Here is an 18363-nt window from a genome sequence, read left to right on the forward strand (position 1 = left end):
TCTTTGCCCTGGGCACTGGATGATCTTGTCCCAGCACTGCTCTGCCCTACTGACACCATCCATTGCTCAGCTGACACGTCAGTATATTGCATATACACATCCACACACACACGCATATATATTTGAGCTTTGGGGTGCACACCCTAATGCGAAAAACTGTGCACAGCTATGACTAGCACCTATTTATATTAGAAAACACCATTACCAACTAACACTGCCTCTGGGCAACTGCTCTGCCCTACTGACACCACCCATTGCTCTGCTGGCACCGTCAGTATATTGTATATACCAGAGGCGTAACTAGAACCTTCAGGGCCCCGGTGCAAGAAACCATGAAGGGCCCCCCGGACCCCTGGACGGGGCCCTTTCCTTCAAGCCTGGGGCTCTTCCCACTGATCCTAGGGCCCTTTACTCTCATTGCGGGGCCCTTTATTACAGTCCCGCAGCGGGTCCCTTTCACAGGTTCTGCAGTGGGCCCCCTTCCTGCCATCTTGGGGCCTCCCTACGGTGGTGGATTGCCAGGGCCCGGTCGCAAGTGTGACCTTGGCGATCCTGGAAGTTCAGCCACTGGTGTCAGTAGTTTTTATTTTTGGTATTTTAATTGTATTATTTTTTCATCATTTTATTTTATTTTTTACAATGTCACTGACTATGACTCTGTCCATTCAGAAAAGGAAGGAGCTCCCGCAGCTACAGGAGGAAAAAGATGGACAGTGATTTCTCTAAATGCTGCCCCGGCCGGCGCCGCCACTCCTATCCAGGTGTACAGGGGAGCCGCACGGGCCCCCTTGGAGCATAGGGCCCGGTTGCAATCGCTACCCCTGCAACCCCTGTAGTTACGCCCCTGGTATATACATATGCGCACACACGCAAATATATTTGAGCTTTGGGGTGCACACCCTAATGCAAAAGATTGTGCACACCTATGACTAGCACCTATTCATTATCACCTCTACCAACTAACACTGCCTCTGAGCAACTGCTCCAATGCAAATCCAGAATCTGAGCCTTTACAAACGACAAATACATCTCCTTTACATCAAGCAGACAGAAGACACATCTCATGCAGGATCAGAGCAGGAAAAGCTCATATTGCACCATGGGAGGTGTGCTTTTTTCCTGATCATATACAAGCACAGCTATGACAAACATGCTGAGCTAGAAAGGTCACATAGATGAACCTGTATTATGGTGAATTCTGTAGATCCTTTACCTAAATGAATGTCAACATGCCATTGCTGCCTGGACAAGCCATTATGAAGACAGATTGCTCTAGCTGGCATATCAGTTATTTGGCAATAATTTTGCCCTTACTAAATTGAGTTCTTTGCTAGAAAATGATAAATTCTAATTAAACTTGCTAGAAGGAAATTTGAGACAGATACAGAGTTACTGGTCATAAAATGGGCTCAGTGGGTGACATCTATTCCTCTAAAATTGGAAAATCCTGGCAGGACCATGCTGAAGTGTCGCACATAACCTAAATGTGTCTCAGTCCCTCAATGTCATGCATGGTGTAGGAGATTGTTAGAAACAGCAGGAGCACGGATTATGTTTTTTTTTTTTTTCTTAGCACGTTGTATTCCATCTGATAACTAGTAATCACTTGGCATATCTATACAAGCCTGCACGGCTGTATCACAATTACTACTGCGCCCTGGCTGCCGGCGCTCCTAGAAATAAATGATTATTAGTGCCTGCGATTACAATTGCCAATGAAAGGAGACTGGGAGAATACATTATTATCCGTGTGTCAAAGCTCTCCAGCAGACTGTGACTTGCATAAATGGCTTGGAATTGAATGAGGAGCAGAACCGTGAAGGGGGTGATATCAGGAGGTGTCTGCAGACACATGCACAACGGCTCAGGATGGAGTCAGCACCATGAGCCATGGACAGCAGCCCCGGCAATCAGGACAAGCACTGCCAGTGCCACTCACTCACTGCATTGCCTACCACCAATGCTAATCGATTGGAAGGTCAACACCAAATTCTATCTCTACCATCAGGAGCCCCAACTCTCTATAACCTAGTGGATCTCATTACCATATGACCTCTGGGATGTTACCTGATTGTGGAAGTTTCATCTAGAAGACAAACAATTGCCTTTGACAATACTCTTCCTTTTGCTTCATATCAGAGGAATCCACATCGTTGCATGCTTGGCAGAAGCTATTCTCACCCGGATTATGACAACCAGCACCACCATCAGCCTTGCTAATGTGTCGGAGTGTCTCCTGTATACTTTCAATGGAGATGTTATTCTGTGTATCTGATGATAACTTTATGGCAAGAAGACTCCAAAGATTTGTTTAACTGGAGGGATCAGTCATTTGGAATTTTCAGGATTAAAACTGGGCAATAGCAAAAGAAATAAGACTTCCAAAATGGTAAGTTGATAGCAATATTTGTGTCTTTTTGTTCAAAGGAATGTCAATGTGTTTCTGATATATCAACAGGCATAATGTACACAGCATAGGCACGTAGCTGTATCAGATTTATTAGGGAAGCATGGTGACACATTTTACATTGTAGCTCTTTTAATGAGTTAATATTAGGGTCAGAATACTCAGCAATGATATCTTGGCTTTGGATGGATGGTGATAAGTGGGATCAGCTCCTTTTGACTTTGATGATGGCATCTTGGCATCAGCATTTCCATTCCATCTACTTGCCCCATCCTTTACTGAGGGGGGCTCATTTTCTCTGATAAAGCTACATTTTATTTTATATTAAGCAGACTGCAGAAAGGCAAGGAGGGATGGGATATCGCATTCTTATGAGCTGCTATGGGCAGATGTAGGTGTTAGAGCAGCCAAGAGAGCTGATCCAGCCTACCATTGTTTACTCATGACTAAAAAAAAAAAAAAAAAGACAGTTTTGGTAGTACTCAAGCTTAGATGTCAAGACCAAATTCAGCACTATTGGAATGTGTTAGTGAACTTGACAATAACCCTTTGACTAAATTATCCATATGATAGCAGAGTCAGGGAAGCAGGATTGTGCACATTCCTACTGCTTTGCTACAGTGCTAATTTACTTTCTCTCAACAAGGGGCATGGGTAAGTAAGGACCTAAAAAGGTGTATTGTGGTCAGGAAGGCTTTAACCAAGCAGGATAATTAGGCGGTGCAGGCTATACTAAGGCTACTAAGAATATAGCAGGCTATGCTATATTCTTAGAAATCATATGTAGCATCATTCTTTTATGTGTAGGTCCATATGCAGAATTTTTTTCAAAGACATAGCTGCTGATAATTTATTTCCTGTTGAATTAAAGTAAAATTGATAGTATCACTTAAGCCCCGGAAGATTTTACCCCCATTCCAACCAGGGAGTTTTTTGCAATTCGGCACTGCGTGATTTTAACGGACAATTGCGCGGTCGTGCGACGCTGTACCTAAACGAATTTGACGTCCTTTTTTTCCCACAAACAGAGCTTTCTTTTGGTGGTATTTCATCACCTGTGCGATTTTTACTTTTCGCGCTATAAACAAAAAAAGAACGTAAATTTTGCAAAAATAACAATATTTTTCACATTTTTTATATGAAATTCCCCCAAAAAAATGTAAAAATCAAAATTTTTTAACATTTTTGGCCAATTTGTTTTCTGCTACATATGTTTGGTAAAAAAAAATCGCAAAAAGCGTATTTGATTGGTTTGCGCAAAAGTTATTGCGTTTACTAACTAAGGGAAAGATTTCTGTCATTTTTGGTGTTTTTTTAACGCGTAATGGCGGCAATCTGCGATTTTTTTTGCGGTACTGTGACATTGCGGCGGACAGATCGGACCCTTGACTGACATTTTTGACACTTTTGGGGTTACCAGTGACATTACTGCAGTAATCAGTGCTATACATATGCACTGTTACTGCAAAATTACACTGGCAGGGAAGGGGTTAACTTTATTGGGGAAGGAGGGGTTAAGTGTGTCCCTAGGGGCGTGATTCTTACTGTGATTGGACATGGCTACTGGTGTAGGAACAGTGATCAACGGTCCTACATAGTAGAACCGTATGATCACCATTCCTACACAGGGGAGAATGACAGGCGGCTTGTATACATCAGCCGCCTGCCTTTCTCCCTTCACGGCGGACGATCACGAGTGACCGGCGGACATCGGGTCCGCCGGTCACATGCACGGACTTCCCAGGGAACGAGCCGGGGTGGCCCGCGCCTCCCCGGGCGCACGCTCACCCGCTATTGGCTCACAAGGAAGTGACAGGCTAGTGACGTACCGGTACGTCACTTTGCCTGGCCGGGGCTGACCGCCGCAGTATATGTACTTGCGGCGGTTGGCAACCGGTTAAAGCACATTTGAATGATAAACCTGAACAAGGAAATGACCAGAAAACATCTATGAGGTGTAGATTCTCACCACAATATATTTTCCTTGAAAGCTTTTGTCTAATGGAAATGCAGAAGACATTAGCATTATTGTTAAGTGACCTCAAATTTTTACATCTATGCAACATAGAGTAAAATTCTTTCAGGATTATAAAATATATGACACTATACCTCTGTACAAGAATACACTGCTTGAAACTTTTATTCAAGTGGTTGGAAGGTATTTTAGTGGAGCAAACACACACACAATGCATTCCTCACTTACAGTATATGCGCATTGCACCTCTGTGCATGTACAGGCTTGGGAAACATCAACTTTAAAAGCACACATTCACAGTTTTCGTGGCCTGAAACAATTTTTTTTTTTTATTTCAATAAATGTTTATTGAGAAAACAAGATTACAAAACAGAGTAATTCATTTGAGATCAACAGTGTAATAACAAACAAGAAATCTGAACAATCGGTAACATTCAAAAGACATTTGTCCCCTATTGCAAGAACTGAGTGGGCTACCATGTTAGAACATAGCTCAGTATACCCAACCAATACCAATGTAAAAGCAAACATTCAATCTCCACCAAGGTGAGGCCCACCCGCACACCCCTAACGGGAAAAGGCTGAAACAATATTTTAATATTTCCCTTCGGGAACTATGGATACTCCAGGAATCAGTACAGACAACAAATAAAAGATGATTATGTTTGGGTCAAAATACAAATGGAGGCACTAAATCTCCTATTATTGGTATCTGGTGTTTTGAAAGATCATATTATTGATCGAGCTACCTTGCTTTGGTTAGGCTGCTTGCACATACCAGGACAAAAACCCCAAAAAGAAGGGGCTTCAAAACAATGTTTTTTTAAATGATTAGTAGAAAACAACCAACGCACTTTGGGAACTCACACACTTCCCCTTCACCAGGGCTTGTGTTATATATATCCACATGTCACTAGACTTGATTGAAAAGTAGCAATAGTTTCTGTATATGTATGGAACAAGCATGGAACACATTTCTGCTGCTGGTATTCTGTGCAGTGTAGGGCTGTACAAACTAAAGCAGCACCGTTGTTTAATAAAAATAATGTACGAAAACGTGCTGGCTTTCTACTGATCAATTAAAAAAACATCATTTTGGGCTCTCAGACCTTTTGGTGTGGTAGTTCTTCTGTTTCCTGTATTTGGGGCATGGCTGAGAATAACTATCTGCAGTGTGAGCAGTTATTGAGTGGGTTAGAATTTTCTATCTGATGTTCATTAGCAGAGATGAACAGACACAACCCTGAGCTCCACAATACGTCATCAAAGAATATAATGGGCAAATTTCCCAACAGGTTTCATCCAAGTCTATGATTGTCTCTCTACGTAACCAAATCCTTCTGTGAATAGTCCGGCTGAACTATATCAGACTTTATTAAAAGCCACTGTATAATTTTAAGCTTACACGTTGTGCACATCTAAACACACTTAAACATAATCACTTTAGGTGTGCATTTTACACAGGATCTTCTTCTAGGTCTGCCAGCTAGAACCTGCACTCAGTGCAAAAATACACATATGCCTGTGTGCATGAGCTCTTAGAAAGCGGAGGGTTGAACAGGAGTCAGCAACAAGTTGCTGAAAGAGATATCACATCCACTGACACTGAACTGTACTAGGTCATGGACAAAGAGGCCTCTCAGTGACTGCCTAAAAAAGAGTTGAAACCTTCAAGGAGCAGGCCTTGGTGTTCTGTTGTACATGCAGCATGTGATTGCATGTACATAGGAACCTAAACTAACTTTAGGATCTCTGCTCCAGCATCTAAGTCTCCCATTCGATGTGTTTGACTGAGGGTGCAGGTCATGCTAGGAGTCCATCTTGACTCCATTTAATCCGCAGAACAAGTAGCAAAAAATCTCAGCCACTGTATACTGTACAAGCCCAGAGTGTAATAGGTAAGAGCAGCCTCAATCTAACTACATCCAGGCCATGCCCCCCAACATGTTTCACTCAACCCATGGGGCTTAGTCATGGAGGTAAGCCTTACCTCCATGCAGGGGAGGGCTGGCAGCCTTAGGCCTGGGGGGCAAGTCCAGTCAAGTGGCCCATTGAACCATCGAATCAGCTTACCATCCATGCCTACCTGGTTTTGGACTTGCAGCTGTATACAGTGTCTGGCCCCTACATTAATCCAGGCCTGAGTGAGGCCTTTTTACCAGTTTTTTCCACTTTTCAGAGTGGCCCGGGGGGCAATTGCCCCCCTGCCCCCCTTGCCAGTCCTCCCCTGCCTCCATGGCTAGCCTGGGTGGGTGGGGCGAAACATGTAGAGGGGGAGCATAGCCTAGATGGAGATAGGCTGATCAAAAAAGCAAGGAGATTTCCAGTCACTACTTAGCGACCAGCCAGCGACCAACCAAATTGATCTGTCTAACAGTATGCGTTAAAAACAGGGGTTTAGTTGCACACATTTGCAAACACATGCGTAAGCTGCAGGCCACGTCAAGGCACCCCGATATCTGCAGACCCTAACTCTACCTTAATAGAGTCTCCACAGTGAGAGTACATGTATTCTAATGGATAGATGGAGGACTTATCAAGACCAGTTATAGGTGGGGAGGTGACCACTTTTTGTATTATTGTTTATATTGGTCAGACAATGCACTGACACCTTTGCTGCCATTGTGCAATGTGCTGGGTGTTCAGTGTGACCCTGCACCTTTAAGGAGGGATGGGATCCCTTCAGTCATCTGTCCTCCATCTATCCATTAGAATACATGTGCTCTCATTGTGGAGACTCTTTAAAGGTAGAGTTAGGGTCTGCAGATATTGGGGTGCCTTGCCGTGGCCTGCAGCTTACGCATGTGTTTGCAAATGTGTGCAACTAAACCCCTGTTTTTAACGCATACCGTTAGACAGGGTAATTCGGTTGGTCGCTGGCTTGTTGGTAAGTAGTGATTGGAAATCCCCTTGCTTTTTTGATCTGTGTTTGCCCTTCCAGTGCTCCTTACTATCAAGACCAGTTATAGGTGGGGAGGTGACCAATTTTTGTAGTATGGAGATAGGCTGAGGCTGCTATCACCTCTTACAGCTAGGCTTGTATTGTGTGCAGTGGCTGAGATTTTTCTCTACTTGTTCCGCTGTATGTACTAGAGAATGAAAGTGCTCACTGGTGCACATTTGTATCTATGTTCAAAGAAGTGAAGGCGCTTGGTTTCAGTGCAGTCAATAGAGTTGTACACAATTAAGATTGGGGCTGGAAAAGAAGAACAGCGCCACTCTAAGTGCAATAGACTCAGTACTTTATTAGACATCTACCATAATGGGTACTCACAGGATAGAACGAATAAAAACATGGTACCGGAACAATCGATCTTTTGTACATATTCACCATGTTTTTATTCGTTCTATCCTGTGAGTACCCATTATGGTAGATGTCTAATAAAGTACTGAGTCTATTGCACTTAGAGTGGCGCTTTTCTTCTTTTCCAGTACCTTGCAAGTTTTCTTCTCAACTTGAGAGTCAGCAGCCTTCTGGAGTGCACAGACCGGTGTTTCTTATGGACTTTTTGGACTTTGCCACACAACATCCAGGTCCGTTCACCTTTCCATAATAATATTCTTAGGAGGCTATTGAGGTTCATTTTTTGAGTCCTGTTGCGCCAGTTTTTTTTATGTTTGCACAATTAAGATTACAGTTGGTGAAAGATCAGTGTGTACCCAGCTTATACCCCAAATTTCATCCTACCTCTAGAATGTTTCAAGAAAAGCTGCGGGTAAATTATGTGAATTATTATACAACAGATTTCATGATGTAGGTACATCCATGTCTAATTTTGCCAATCTAAATGTTCTATGTATTTTTTTCCAGTATGGATTCATTAACACCTGCTTGAAGTCATTGGTAATTGAGAAATATGGTGAAGAAACGTGGGAATTATTAAGGTGATTGTGTGTGAACATTGTACAGTGCACTGCACGTTACATGACCATAACTGGCTAAATGCAAAAAGTAACCCATAGCAAACAGCATCTCATTTTCACTGATCTGACTTCAGCAAACTGACATTTGATTGGTTGGTATATGATATTTACTAGATGCACAATCCTACAGTCGCTGCTCATTGCATTGCTTTATTAAATAAGCCTGTAATAACTAGCTTATAAACTAATAATGACATTGATGGGGATCTCCAGGTTATACATTTTTTAGTTTTATATGGGTTGGGGAAAGGTTGACAAATATGTCAAGTTTTTATTCCTGTCTGTGTCTCCATTAGGGCAATTTCCCATCATTTCTGTCCTGGTCCCTGTCACAGCATTGCAGTAACTTGAGCATCCTCTTTTCCCTCTGGAGTACATTATCTATATATTTTTATGGATAATCTACTACAGACCAAGCTACTCTGTAACCTGCCTCTCTGGATTCTTCTGAGGAACGTATGTAGTATATACTCCAGAGACATAAAACGTGAGGTTCAGCTCATTGCTCTTCTTTCCCAATGCAAGTCTATTAGTTGAATCTGACCTAACTGACTGTCACAGTCTATATAAAGGAAAATGAAGGTGGAATTCCAGAATAACCCTAACTAATGTTAAAACTGTCCCCTCCCTCCTCCCCTTTCCTAACACCTTTTCTTACGAACCTGTGAAATAAAGATGTATGTACTTACCTATTTTCAGGCTGCTTGGGTCAGGTCATGTGATCTGACTCCGCTGTGTCAGCCAGCGCTGCTGCAGGGGAGAGGGGAGCACCAACAACGGATGGGCAATTGAAGCCTTTTGGTGATGTCAGGCATTTACCAGGTGCTGTCAGAGTGCTCTCACTCCCCTGCAGTCTGAGCTGGCTGACACAGGGAAGATCTTTCTTACACGGGTTAGTAAGCATAGGTGTTAGATGTGGGGAGGGGACAGTTTTTTTGTTAAGAGGTTAGGGTTATCCTGGAATTCAGTTATAATTCTAATTCTATCTAGCTATTAGATTTAATGGTACTGCCCACACTTTAATATTAACATTGCTGTACTGAAAAGCTATAGTAAACAGAGTCGTTTATGTAAAATCTACTTGAAGGTGACCTTGCAAGAATGCATTCCACCCCGATGACCACACAACGAACACCACAAATGCCTTCACACCTTTGTACTCTCATGGGGTTTAGAGTATTTGCAAAGCATATATACATTAGAGTGGAACTTTAGTCAGAAAATTAAGTCCTGCTAGATCACTTCAGGCTGGCCCCTTTTGCAGGTATAGCTATGTAAAACATTAAAAAATAAGAGCCTATACTGTTTAAAATCCAGTAACACACTGTCTCACCCTGCCCTGCGCATGCTCAGCTGCTCTCCATTTTTAGGCATTTTTAGGCACTGCCAACTTTGTAGAGGCCAATCTGCTGACAGCCTTAAAGAAAAAAGAATTAAACCCTCCTATCCTTTACAGCCAAGGAAGCTGCTTTGTTTGATCTGCAAGTACTATGGTGCTGCTCATGTGTTCAGTTATGACACCAGCCATTTGATGGTTTGACAGTTTGGTGGAGGACACAAGCAAATGTGACAGCAATCCCAGCATTCCAGGAATGTAACTGTTTTTGAAACTTTTAAATCAATGTGTTTGGTTCCGCTTTATGATTTACTGCTGTTCAGGGGCTCTTGGTTTCAGCAAAATGGCAGACTCCAACAAAAAGAAACAGAACCAATGTTGGAGGTAATTTACAGCATAAACTAATTTCGGTAACATAATTATTAATGTATAAATACCATAAACCCACTTACGCCAACTAACAATATAATATAATAGGGAGTGAACTAAAAACTAGCAGATGCTGTTGCAAACCTGGTGGTCAGACTTGTGGATTTTACAATAATTAATAATGTGGAGTGTATGTTCCTTGATAAAGAACACTATTTTTTATCAAGCTGTTATTGGTAAAGTTCCACTTTAAACCACATGACAAAGGTCTGGGCCCTTTACGCACCAGGCCTTGCATTAGTGTGAATAGGGCACAAACCATATGGGCAAAATGTTCCCATTTTCATCATGGCAATTTTATCAAATGCATACCAACAGTGGTCATTGGTATTCTGGAAACCATATCTATGAACAATCTGCTATGTTTCAAATTAGCCCTATGGTCTGTGTCAGCATATTTATCTAGTGCAGTGCTATCAGCTATAGGACACAAGCTCTACATAGATAAACTATACTTAAAAATGACTTACACAGCTAGAGATTTCTTATAATGATGATCCTGCTATTCCCAGACAAAAAGTAAAAAATAAAGAATTGTTATGACTACAAAATGCTAACAAGAAAAAAAAGTGAAGAATTCTTGAAAATGTCTTTTATGCAAAAACAGTTCTCATAAAATATCCAAAAAAATGTGCATATACTGTATATTATATTTTCACTGTAGCTGAACTTTTCATTGTTCAAATAGAACAATTCCTCCTAGTACCTTTGTTTATTATATATCAGATACGCTTCCTCTAATCATGGGTGAATAAGGTATACTATGCTGTAGATGTTTTAGTAAAGTTGATCACAAGGACCTGTGGAAAATCGTACATTGGTATATTGTACCATAAACACTGGACCAGATCAGTTTTGGAATATTGTACCATAAATATACCAATGGTGTATATTTGGCACATTGTGGACATCTAGTTACCTGTAGGTCATTACGAGGAGTGACTTGCCATAATGGGGTTTACTTGCTAAAACTGGAGGGTGCAAAATCTGATGCAGCTCTGCATAGAAACCAATCAGCTTCCAGGTTTTTTGTGAAAACAGAAAATGTCTGGACGGTTGCAACTCACGTTTTTGGGATAGGTAAAATCCTTACAGCATTGCAGAGGTACAGGAACAAAGACAGCTGACGCGTTTCACACATATCAGTGCTGAATCATAACTACCAGGTTTCACTGCCAAAGCTTCATTGAATGAGATGAAGTTAGAAGCTGATTGGCTACCATGCACAGCTGCATCAGATTCTGAGTGTACCAGTTTTAGTAAATCAGCCCCAATGTGTCTCCAATAAACCCACGGTTTGAACTAATACATAAATACTTTTGTATTTTACTAAAGACATTTTTTGGAATGCAAATACAATCCTTGCTTTTGTTGTGATTACCTTGATTAAAAATATTCACTGATTTAAAAGCTTTTAATTTTTTTCTTCTTTTTGGTCTATTTGTAGTCATAACATCTTAAAATGTTTTAAACTATGTGTCCAGGAGTAGAGAGAACCCTATTATAGGATATATTAAGCAGGATAATGAATATTTCTTGTGTACATATCTATGAACAAACATATGGAAGTTTTGCAGCAAATAAATGACTCATGATCAGTGAGCTGTGAAATGATTGCATTGATGTGGAAATATAGCTCATTAATGGATGAATATTGAGCATTTGTACAAATTATGTGTGTTTTATTGTCCAAGCAGAGTGTGTATAGCAGCAGCAGACAGAAGATTCCATGCCAGCATTTTGTAACCAATTAAGCACATTCCTAAATTAGACATGCAATAAAACAGGCTTTATTTCAATATTATTTAGAAACATCATTAATGTAACATATAACAGTTATATAAGTAAATGTGTGGAAATTGTAATACTGTTCTCTAGTTTGTGTAGGTTTTCCCCTTAGAGTGCCCTAATACAAGCATGTGAGCTTTGCTCTTACTTATCTCCTCTGTAACCTTTATCAGCTGTGAATGTTTGTGGGTGTAGAGCTTATAGAGTGGCACACCCTGTAAATTAACTCTGTAAGTTATGTTGTGTATTTATAAAAAGTTTGCATAGCAATTTGGTCAGTGAAGGTGCATGCATGTTCATTCTATGTGAATGGGACACAAATAAATGTTAATAGGCTATAGCCTGTGCTGGTTGAATGTTTTTTTTATTGGTTTACTCTTTTACTGCCACCATCTCAAAAGAGAAGTATGTGGTTGTTTTTTTTTTCTGAATCATATTTACCTAGGTGGATGCGGCATCAGTCCGATGCTGCATCTGTCCCCCTACGGCTCTATCGCTGAGAACCTAGCGAACAAATACCACCGCCCAAATACCAGGGCTTCCTGAGCAGAGAGCTGGTGAATGTCAGTCACTGGAGCGCTGGGCTGTGGAGGGGGCGGGAGCAGCCAGCTCATGCAGTCAGTGGCTTGCTAAGTGGCTGAGCCGGGTGCTGGTCCAGGCTTGTGGGCAGATCCCAACTTCATTGTTACGATCTTGCCCGAGCTTGGACCGCCTCTGTGATGTCAGCCGTCAGCGGGCTTAAGCCTGCTGTCTGCTGAAAACAGGTCACAGGGGTGCAGAACGAACTGCACTCCTGTGATCCATGGGAGAAGAACAGTCAAACAAGTTTTGGCTGTACTTCTTTAAGTCTTTACTGCAGCTGCTGGGAGTGTGTGTAACTGTGTACACTCCACAAGCTCACTACACAGCCACCCAATCATTTTCTGTGATCCCTGGAGTGGATCTGGGCTCCATTAGCTTCAATGGAAGGCAGGTGAGATCACAAAGAAATTATATCACATAAGGGATTTTTGTCCCCTATGTGATATAAGTAAAGTTTTAGTGAAAGTAAAAAAATAAAGTTAAACCCAAGCACTTAAAAGCCCCCCCAAAATGTTTTAACTCGTCCCGTCCCCACATCCGGACACATAGGAACATAAAAGCAACCATCAGGGATGCCCTTTGTCACTTTCGATCCACACATTACATATTACCATGCACACAGAAGTGAGAGAAATAATTCTAGCCTATTATTCATGGTTAGCTTAATACCTGTATGTGCTTTTAAAAACTCAACAATGGAAAATATATCTAAGTTTGATGGCATTTTATGGGAGTGCACAAATGTAAAGCTTGACATGTTGGGTATCTGTTTACTCTGTGCAAGCTAATATTTTATATTTGACAAAAAATGGATAATATATTGTTTTTATTTGTCTTTATTTGTGTGCCCTCAAATTACCTTTAGTGTATTTTTAATGACATTTAGTGCTTGATAAACTGTTATGCCAATATTGCTTGACATAAAAAAAAAACTTAGAACTATCACCATTGTATTCTACACGTTATTCTGTTTGATTTCAGAAAATATATAATTTTGGGGGCTTTAAAAGAGATGTATGGACATAGGACAAGACAAACATTTATAAACACCTAGGTGAATGCAACATGGCATGCAGACTGCCCTGCTGCTACATACCACTCACTGACTGCCCTGCCACTACATACTGCCCTATGCTGTCACTGTGTACTACTCACTGACTGCTCTGCTGCTGCATACTGCTCACTGACTGCCCTGCTGCTATATACCGCTCACTGACTGCTCTGCCGCTACATACTGCCCTATGTTGTCACTGTGTACTACTCACTGACTGCTCTGCTGCTGCATACTGCTCACTGACTGCCCTGCCGCTACATACTGCCCTATGCTGTCACTGTGTACTACTCACTGACTGCTCTGCTGCTGCATACTGCTCACTGACTGCCCTGCTGCTACATACCGCTCACTGACTGCTCTGCCGCTACATACTGCCCTATGTTGTCACTGTGTACTACTCACTGGCTGCTCTGCTGCTGCATACTGCTCACTGACTGCCCTGCTGCTACATACTGCCCTATGCTGTCACTGTGTACTACTCACTGACTGCTCTGCTGCTGCATACTGCTCACTGACTGCCCTTCTGCTACATAACGCTCACTGACTGCTCTGCCGCTATATACTGCCCTATGTTGTCACTGTGTACTACTCACTGACTGCTCTGCTGCTGCATACTGCTCACTGACTGCCCTGCTGCTACATACCACTCACTGACTGCTCTGCCGCTACATACTGCCCTATGTTGTCACTGTGTACTACTCACTGACTGCTCTGCTGCTGCATACTGCTCACTGACTGCCCTTCTGCTACATACCACTTACTAACTACCCTGCTGCTACATACGGCTCACTGACTGCTCTGCTGCTACATACCACACATTAACTGCCCAGCCACTATATACCACTCACTGACTGCCCTGCCCGCTATATACCGCTCATTGACTGCCCCGCTGCTACATACTGCTTACTGACTGCTCTGCCACTACATACCGTTCATGACTGCCCTGTTGCTACATATTGCTCACTGACTGCTCTGCCACTACATACCGCTCACTGATTGCCCTGCCGCTACATACCGCTTACTGACTGCCACGCCACTACATAGTACTTACTGACTGCTCTGGCGCTACATACTACTCGCTGACTGCCCTGCTACTATATACTGCTCACTGAGTGCCCTGCTGCTACATACCGCTCACTAACTGCCCTGCCACTAAATATTGCACATTGATTGCCCTGCCACTAAATATTGCTCACTGCAAAATTGGTTGTGAATATCAATATGGTGACAAACCACTAACATTCACTTCTCAGTCACACTAAGCACTTGCTGCAGCAATGGAAGTAAAAAATTATGAACTTTATTTAATCACTGCACAGGGTGAAAGTGATTGTCATTAATGCAAGTGGTCCAATATTGCCGTTTTATATATTTAATATTTATACACTTTTATACACCTATTTATTTATTCAAGGCACTTTAGTGGTTTGTCACCATATTGATATTCACAACCAATTTTGCGCTGTTCCTTTATTAACACGTTTAAAATCTTTTTGATTTTTGCACAGCAGCACTTTTGAGTTAATATTTTAATTTCACCATAGCGCAGCACTAATTTTCTGTTTTTACAAATATTGCTCACTGACTGTCCTGCTGCCACAAACCACTGTCATGAACCGGCAGGACTGGTAGTGGATCCTCTGGACCAGAGAGGCGATGGCGTGGGTTGTACTAGAGGACCGGTTCTAAGCAGTTACTGGTCTTCACCAGAGTCCGCCGCAAGGCGGGATGGATTTGCTGCGGCGGTAACTACCAGGTCGTGTCCCCTAGTAACAACTCGACCTCTCTGGCAGCTGATATGGCGTGGTACACAGGGAGTAGGCAAGAGCGTAGTCGGACGTAGCAGAGGTCAGGGCAGGCGGCAAAGGTTCAAAGGTGAGTGGTCGGTAGCAACGGGTTCGGCAACAGGCAAGACAAACTAACACAGTAGGGAACGCTTTCTCAGAGGCACAAGGCACAAAGATCCGGCAGGAAGCTGTGGGAGGAGAAGGTATTTATGGGCAGTGCACAGGTGAAGCCTAATTAAGTCAGCACAGCCTCTCACAAACCTTAACCCTTAATAACCACTTTGGGCCAGGCACCAATCATTGGTGCACTGGCCCTTTGAATCTAAGAGTCCCGACGCGCGCGTGCCCTAGAGAGCGGGGACGCACACGCCGAGACGCTGGAGTGCTGCCTGGGTTCATACGCTGTGAGCGCTCCGAGGCCAGCAGGGAGCCCGGAGCGTTCAGCGTAACAGTACCCCCCCCCTTTGGTCTCCCTCTCTTTTTGGTACCGAAGAACTTGAGGATGAGGCTGCGGTCCAGGATGTTCTCCTCCGGCTCCCATGACCTCTCCTCAGGACCGCAGCCCTCCCAGTCGACCAAAAAAAATCTTTTCCCCCGGGAGATCTTGGTCGCCAAGATCTCCTTGACAGAGAATATATCGGAGGTACCGGCGACAGGGGTGGGAGAAACAAGCTTTGGAGAAAAACGGTTAAAGACAGCAGGTTTAAGAAGGGAGACATGGAAGGAGTTATGGATTCGGAGGGAGGGAGGAAGATGGAGCTGATAAGAAACTTGATTGATACGACTCTTGATTTTATAGGGTCCCAAGAAACGAGGGCCCAATCTTGGAGAAGCGATCCACCACGACCCAAATAACGGACTTGCCATGGGAGGAGGGAAGATCTGTAATAAAGTCCATAGCGATGTGAGACCAGGGAACTTCAGGAACAGGTAGAGGCAAGAGGAGGCCCGCTGGTTTCTGGCAAGTTGATTTATCCCGGGCGCAAATCATACAGGCCTGGACGAAGTCCGAGACATCTTTCTCCAGAGAAGGCCACCAGTACCTTTGGGAGATTATTTGGAGAGATTTTAGCACCCCTGGATGACCGGCAAAAGGGGAGGCGTGGCCCCACTTGAGAATTCGCAACCGCTGATGTGGAGGTACGTAGGATTTGCCAGGAGGAAGAAGGCGCAGGTCCACGGGAGCGACTGTAATAAGGCGTTCTGGAGGGATAATATATTGAGGTGTTAACTCGTCGCCCACCACATCAGAGGAGCGAGACAGAGCATCTGCCCTTATGTTCTTACAAGCCGGACGGAAATGGATCTCAAAATTAAAGCGGGCGAAGAACAGAGACCAATGGGCCTGACGGGGATTTAATCTCTGAGCAGACTGGAGATAAGCCAGGTTCTTGTGGTCCGTGAAGATGTACACAGGATCTGTGGTGCCCTCGAGTAAATGTCTCCATTCCTCCAGTGCCAATTTAATAGCCAGCAGTTCCCTGTCCCCAATGGAGTAATTTCTCTCTGCGGGAGAGAATGTTTTCGAAAAGAAGCCACAAGTTGAAGTCTTGCCCCTGGAAGACTTCTGGGTGAGGACAGTTCCGGCTCCCACCGAGGAGGCATCCACTTCAAGAGAGAAAGGCTTGGTGGAATCTGGTCTAGAGAGAACGGGTGCAGAGGCAAAGGTGGATTTCAGGGACTGGAAGACTTCCTCGGCTTGGGAAGGCCAGGATTTGGGGTTAGCTCCTTTTCTTGTGAGAGTCACAATAGGAGCTACCAGAGTGGAATAGTGATGGATGAATTGCCTGTAGTAGTTCGCAAAGCCCAGAAATCTTTGTATGGCTCGGAGACCAGAGGGGCGTGGCCAATCCAGAACCGCCGAGAGCTTGGCTGGGTCTATTTGAAGTCCTTGGGCTGAGATAATGTATCCCAGGAAAGGCAGGGAGGTCCGTTCAATAATAAATTTTTCAAGTTTAGCGTACAGGCGATTCCTCCGAAGAAGAGTAAGAACCTGTCGCACATGGGCCCGGTGTTGGTCCAAATTGGAGGAGAAGATGAGGATGTCATCCAGGTATATGACCACGCAGGTGTATAGTAAGTCCCTGAAAATATCATTGACGAATTCCTGGAAGACAGCAGGTGCGTTGCAGAGGCCGAAGGGCATCACCAAATACTCAAAATGTGTTAAAGGCGGTCTTCCATTCGTCTCCCTCATGGATACGGATCAGATTATAGGCCCCTCGAAGGTCCAATTTAGTGAAGATCTTTGCCCCTCGGAGACGATCAAATAGCTCAGAGATTGGAGGCAGAGGGCAACAGTTCTTGATGGTAATTTTATTAAGACCTCTGTAGTCAAGGCAGGGGCGGAGGGAGCCGTCTTTTTTTGTCACGAAGAAAAAACCGGCCCCAGCAGGAGAAGAAGATTTTCTTATGAATCCTCTCTGTAGGTTCTCACGTATATAGTCGGACATGGCAAGAGTCTCAGGAGGTGAGAGAGGATAAATTCTGCCCCGAGGTGGAGTAGAACCGGGTATCAGGTAGATCGGGCAATCGTAGGGTCGGTGAGGAGGAAGAACCTCAGCTTGTTTCTTGCAGAAGACATCCGCAAAGGAATGGTATGGCTTGGGCAGCCCAGGAGGCGGAGAAACTTGCGGGTCCTGTTTGACCAGAGCAGGCTTGAGACAGCGGTCAGAACAGGAGGAACCCCAACGCAGGATCTCACCGGTGGACCAATTCAGGACAGGACTATGACGTTGAAGCCACGGCAGACCCAGGAGGAGTTCGGAGGAACAGGAGGGAAGGACAAAGAACTCTAAAGTCTTGGTATGAAATATTCCGATGTCCATCTGCAGAGGCTGGGTACGGAACTGCATGGTGGCAGAGAGTCTTTCACCGTTAACAGTAGAGATGAAAAACGCCTTGGGTAGACGGATTACTGGAATACGGTACTTGTCAACCAAGGAGGCGTGAATGAAGTTGGCAGCTGAACCGGAATCCAAGAAGGCGGTTGCGGAGAAAGAGGACTTGGAAGAGATGATCAACTGCACTGGTATGATGAGACGTGGAGAGGAAGAATCCACACCTAGCAACGCCTCTCCC

General features: G+C 43.7%; 1 protein-coding gene across 1 annotated transcript in view; it reads left to right on the plus strand.

Moving 5' to 3' along the window:
- The first annotated feature begins 1960 nt into the window (after positions 1–1960).
- The window catches only part of LOC309550966 (guanylate cyclase soluble subunit beta-2-like), a 107814-nt gene continuing 91411 nt past the window's right edge, over positions 1961–18363 (plus strand). The window contains exons 1-2 of the mRNA XM_082251380.1: positions 1961–2389; positions 8194–8267. Coding sequence (XP_082107506.1) covers positions 2387–2389; positions 8194–8267 — 77 coding nt within the window. The 5' untranslated portion in view covers positions 1961–2386. The remainder of the gene's footprint in view (positions 2390–8193; positions 8268–18363) is intronic.

The sequence above is a fragment of the Pelophylax lessonae genome (assembly GCF_965119305.1).
Source record: "Pelophylax lessonae genome assembly, chromosome: 3".
Taxonomy (NCBI): domain Eukaryota; kingdom Metazoa; phylum Chordata; class Amphibia; order Anura; family Ranidae; genus Pelophylax; species Pelophylax lessonae.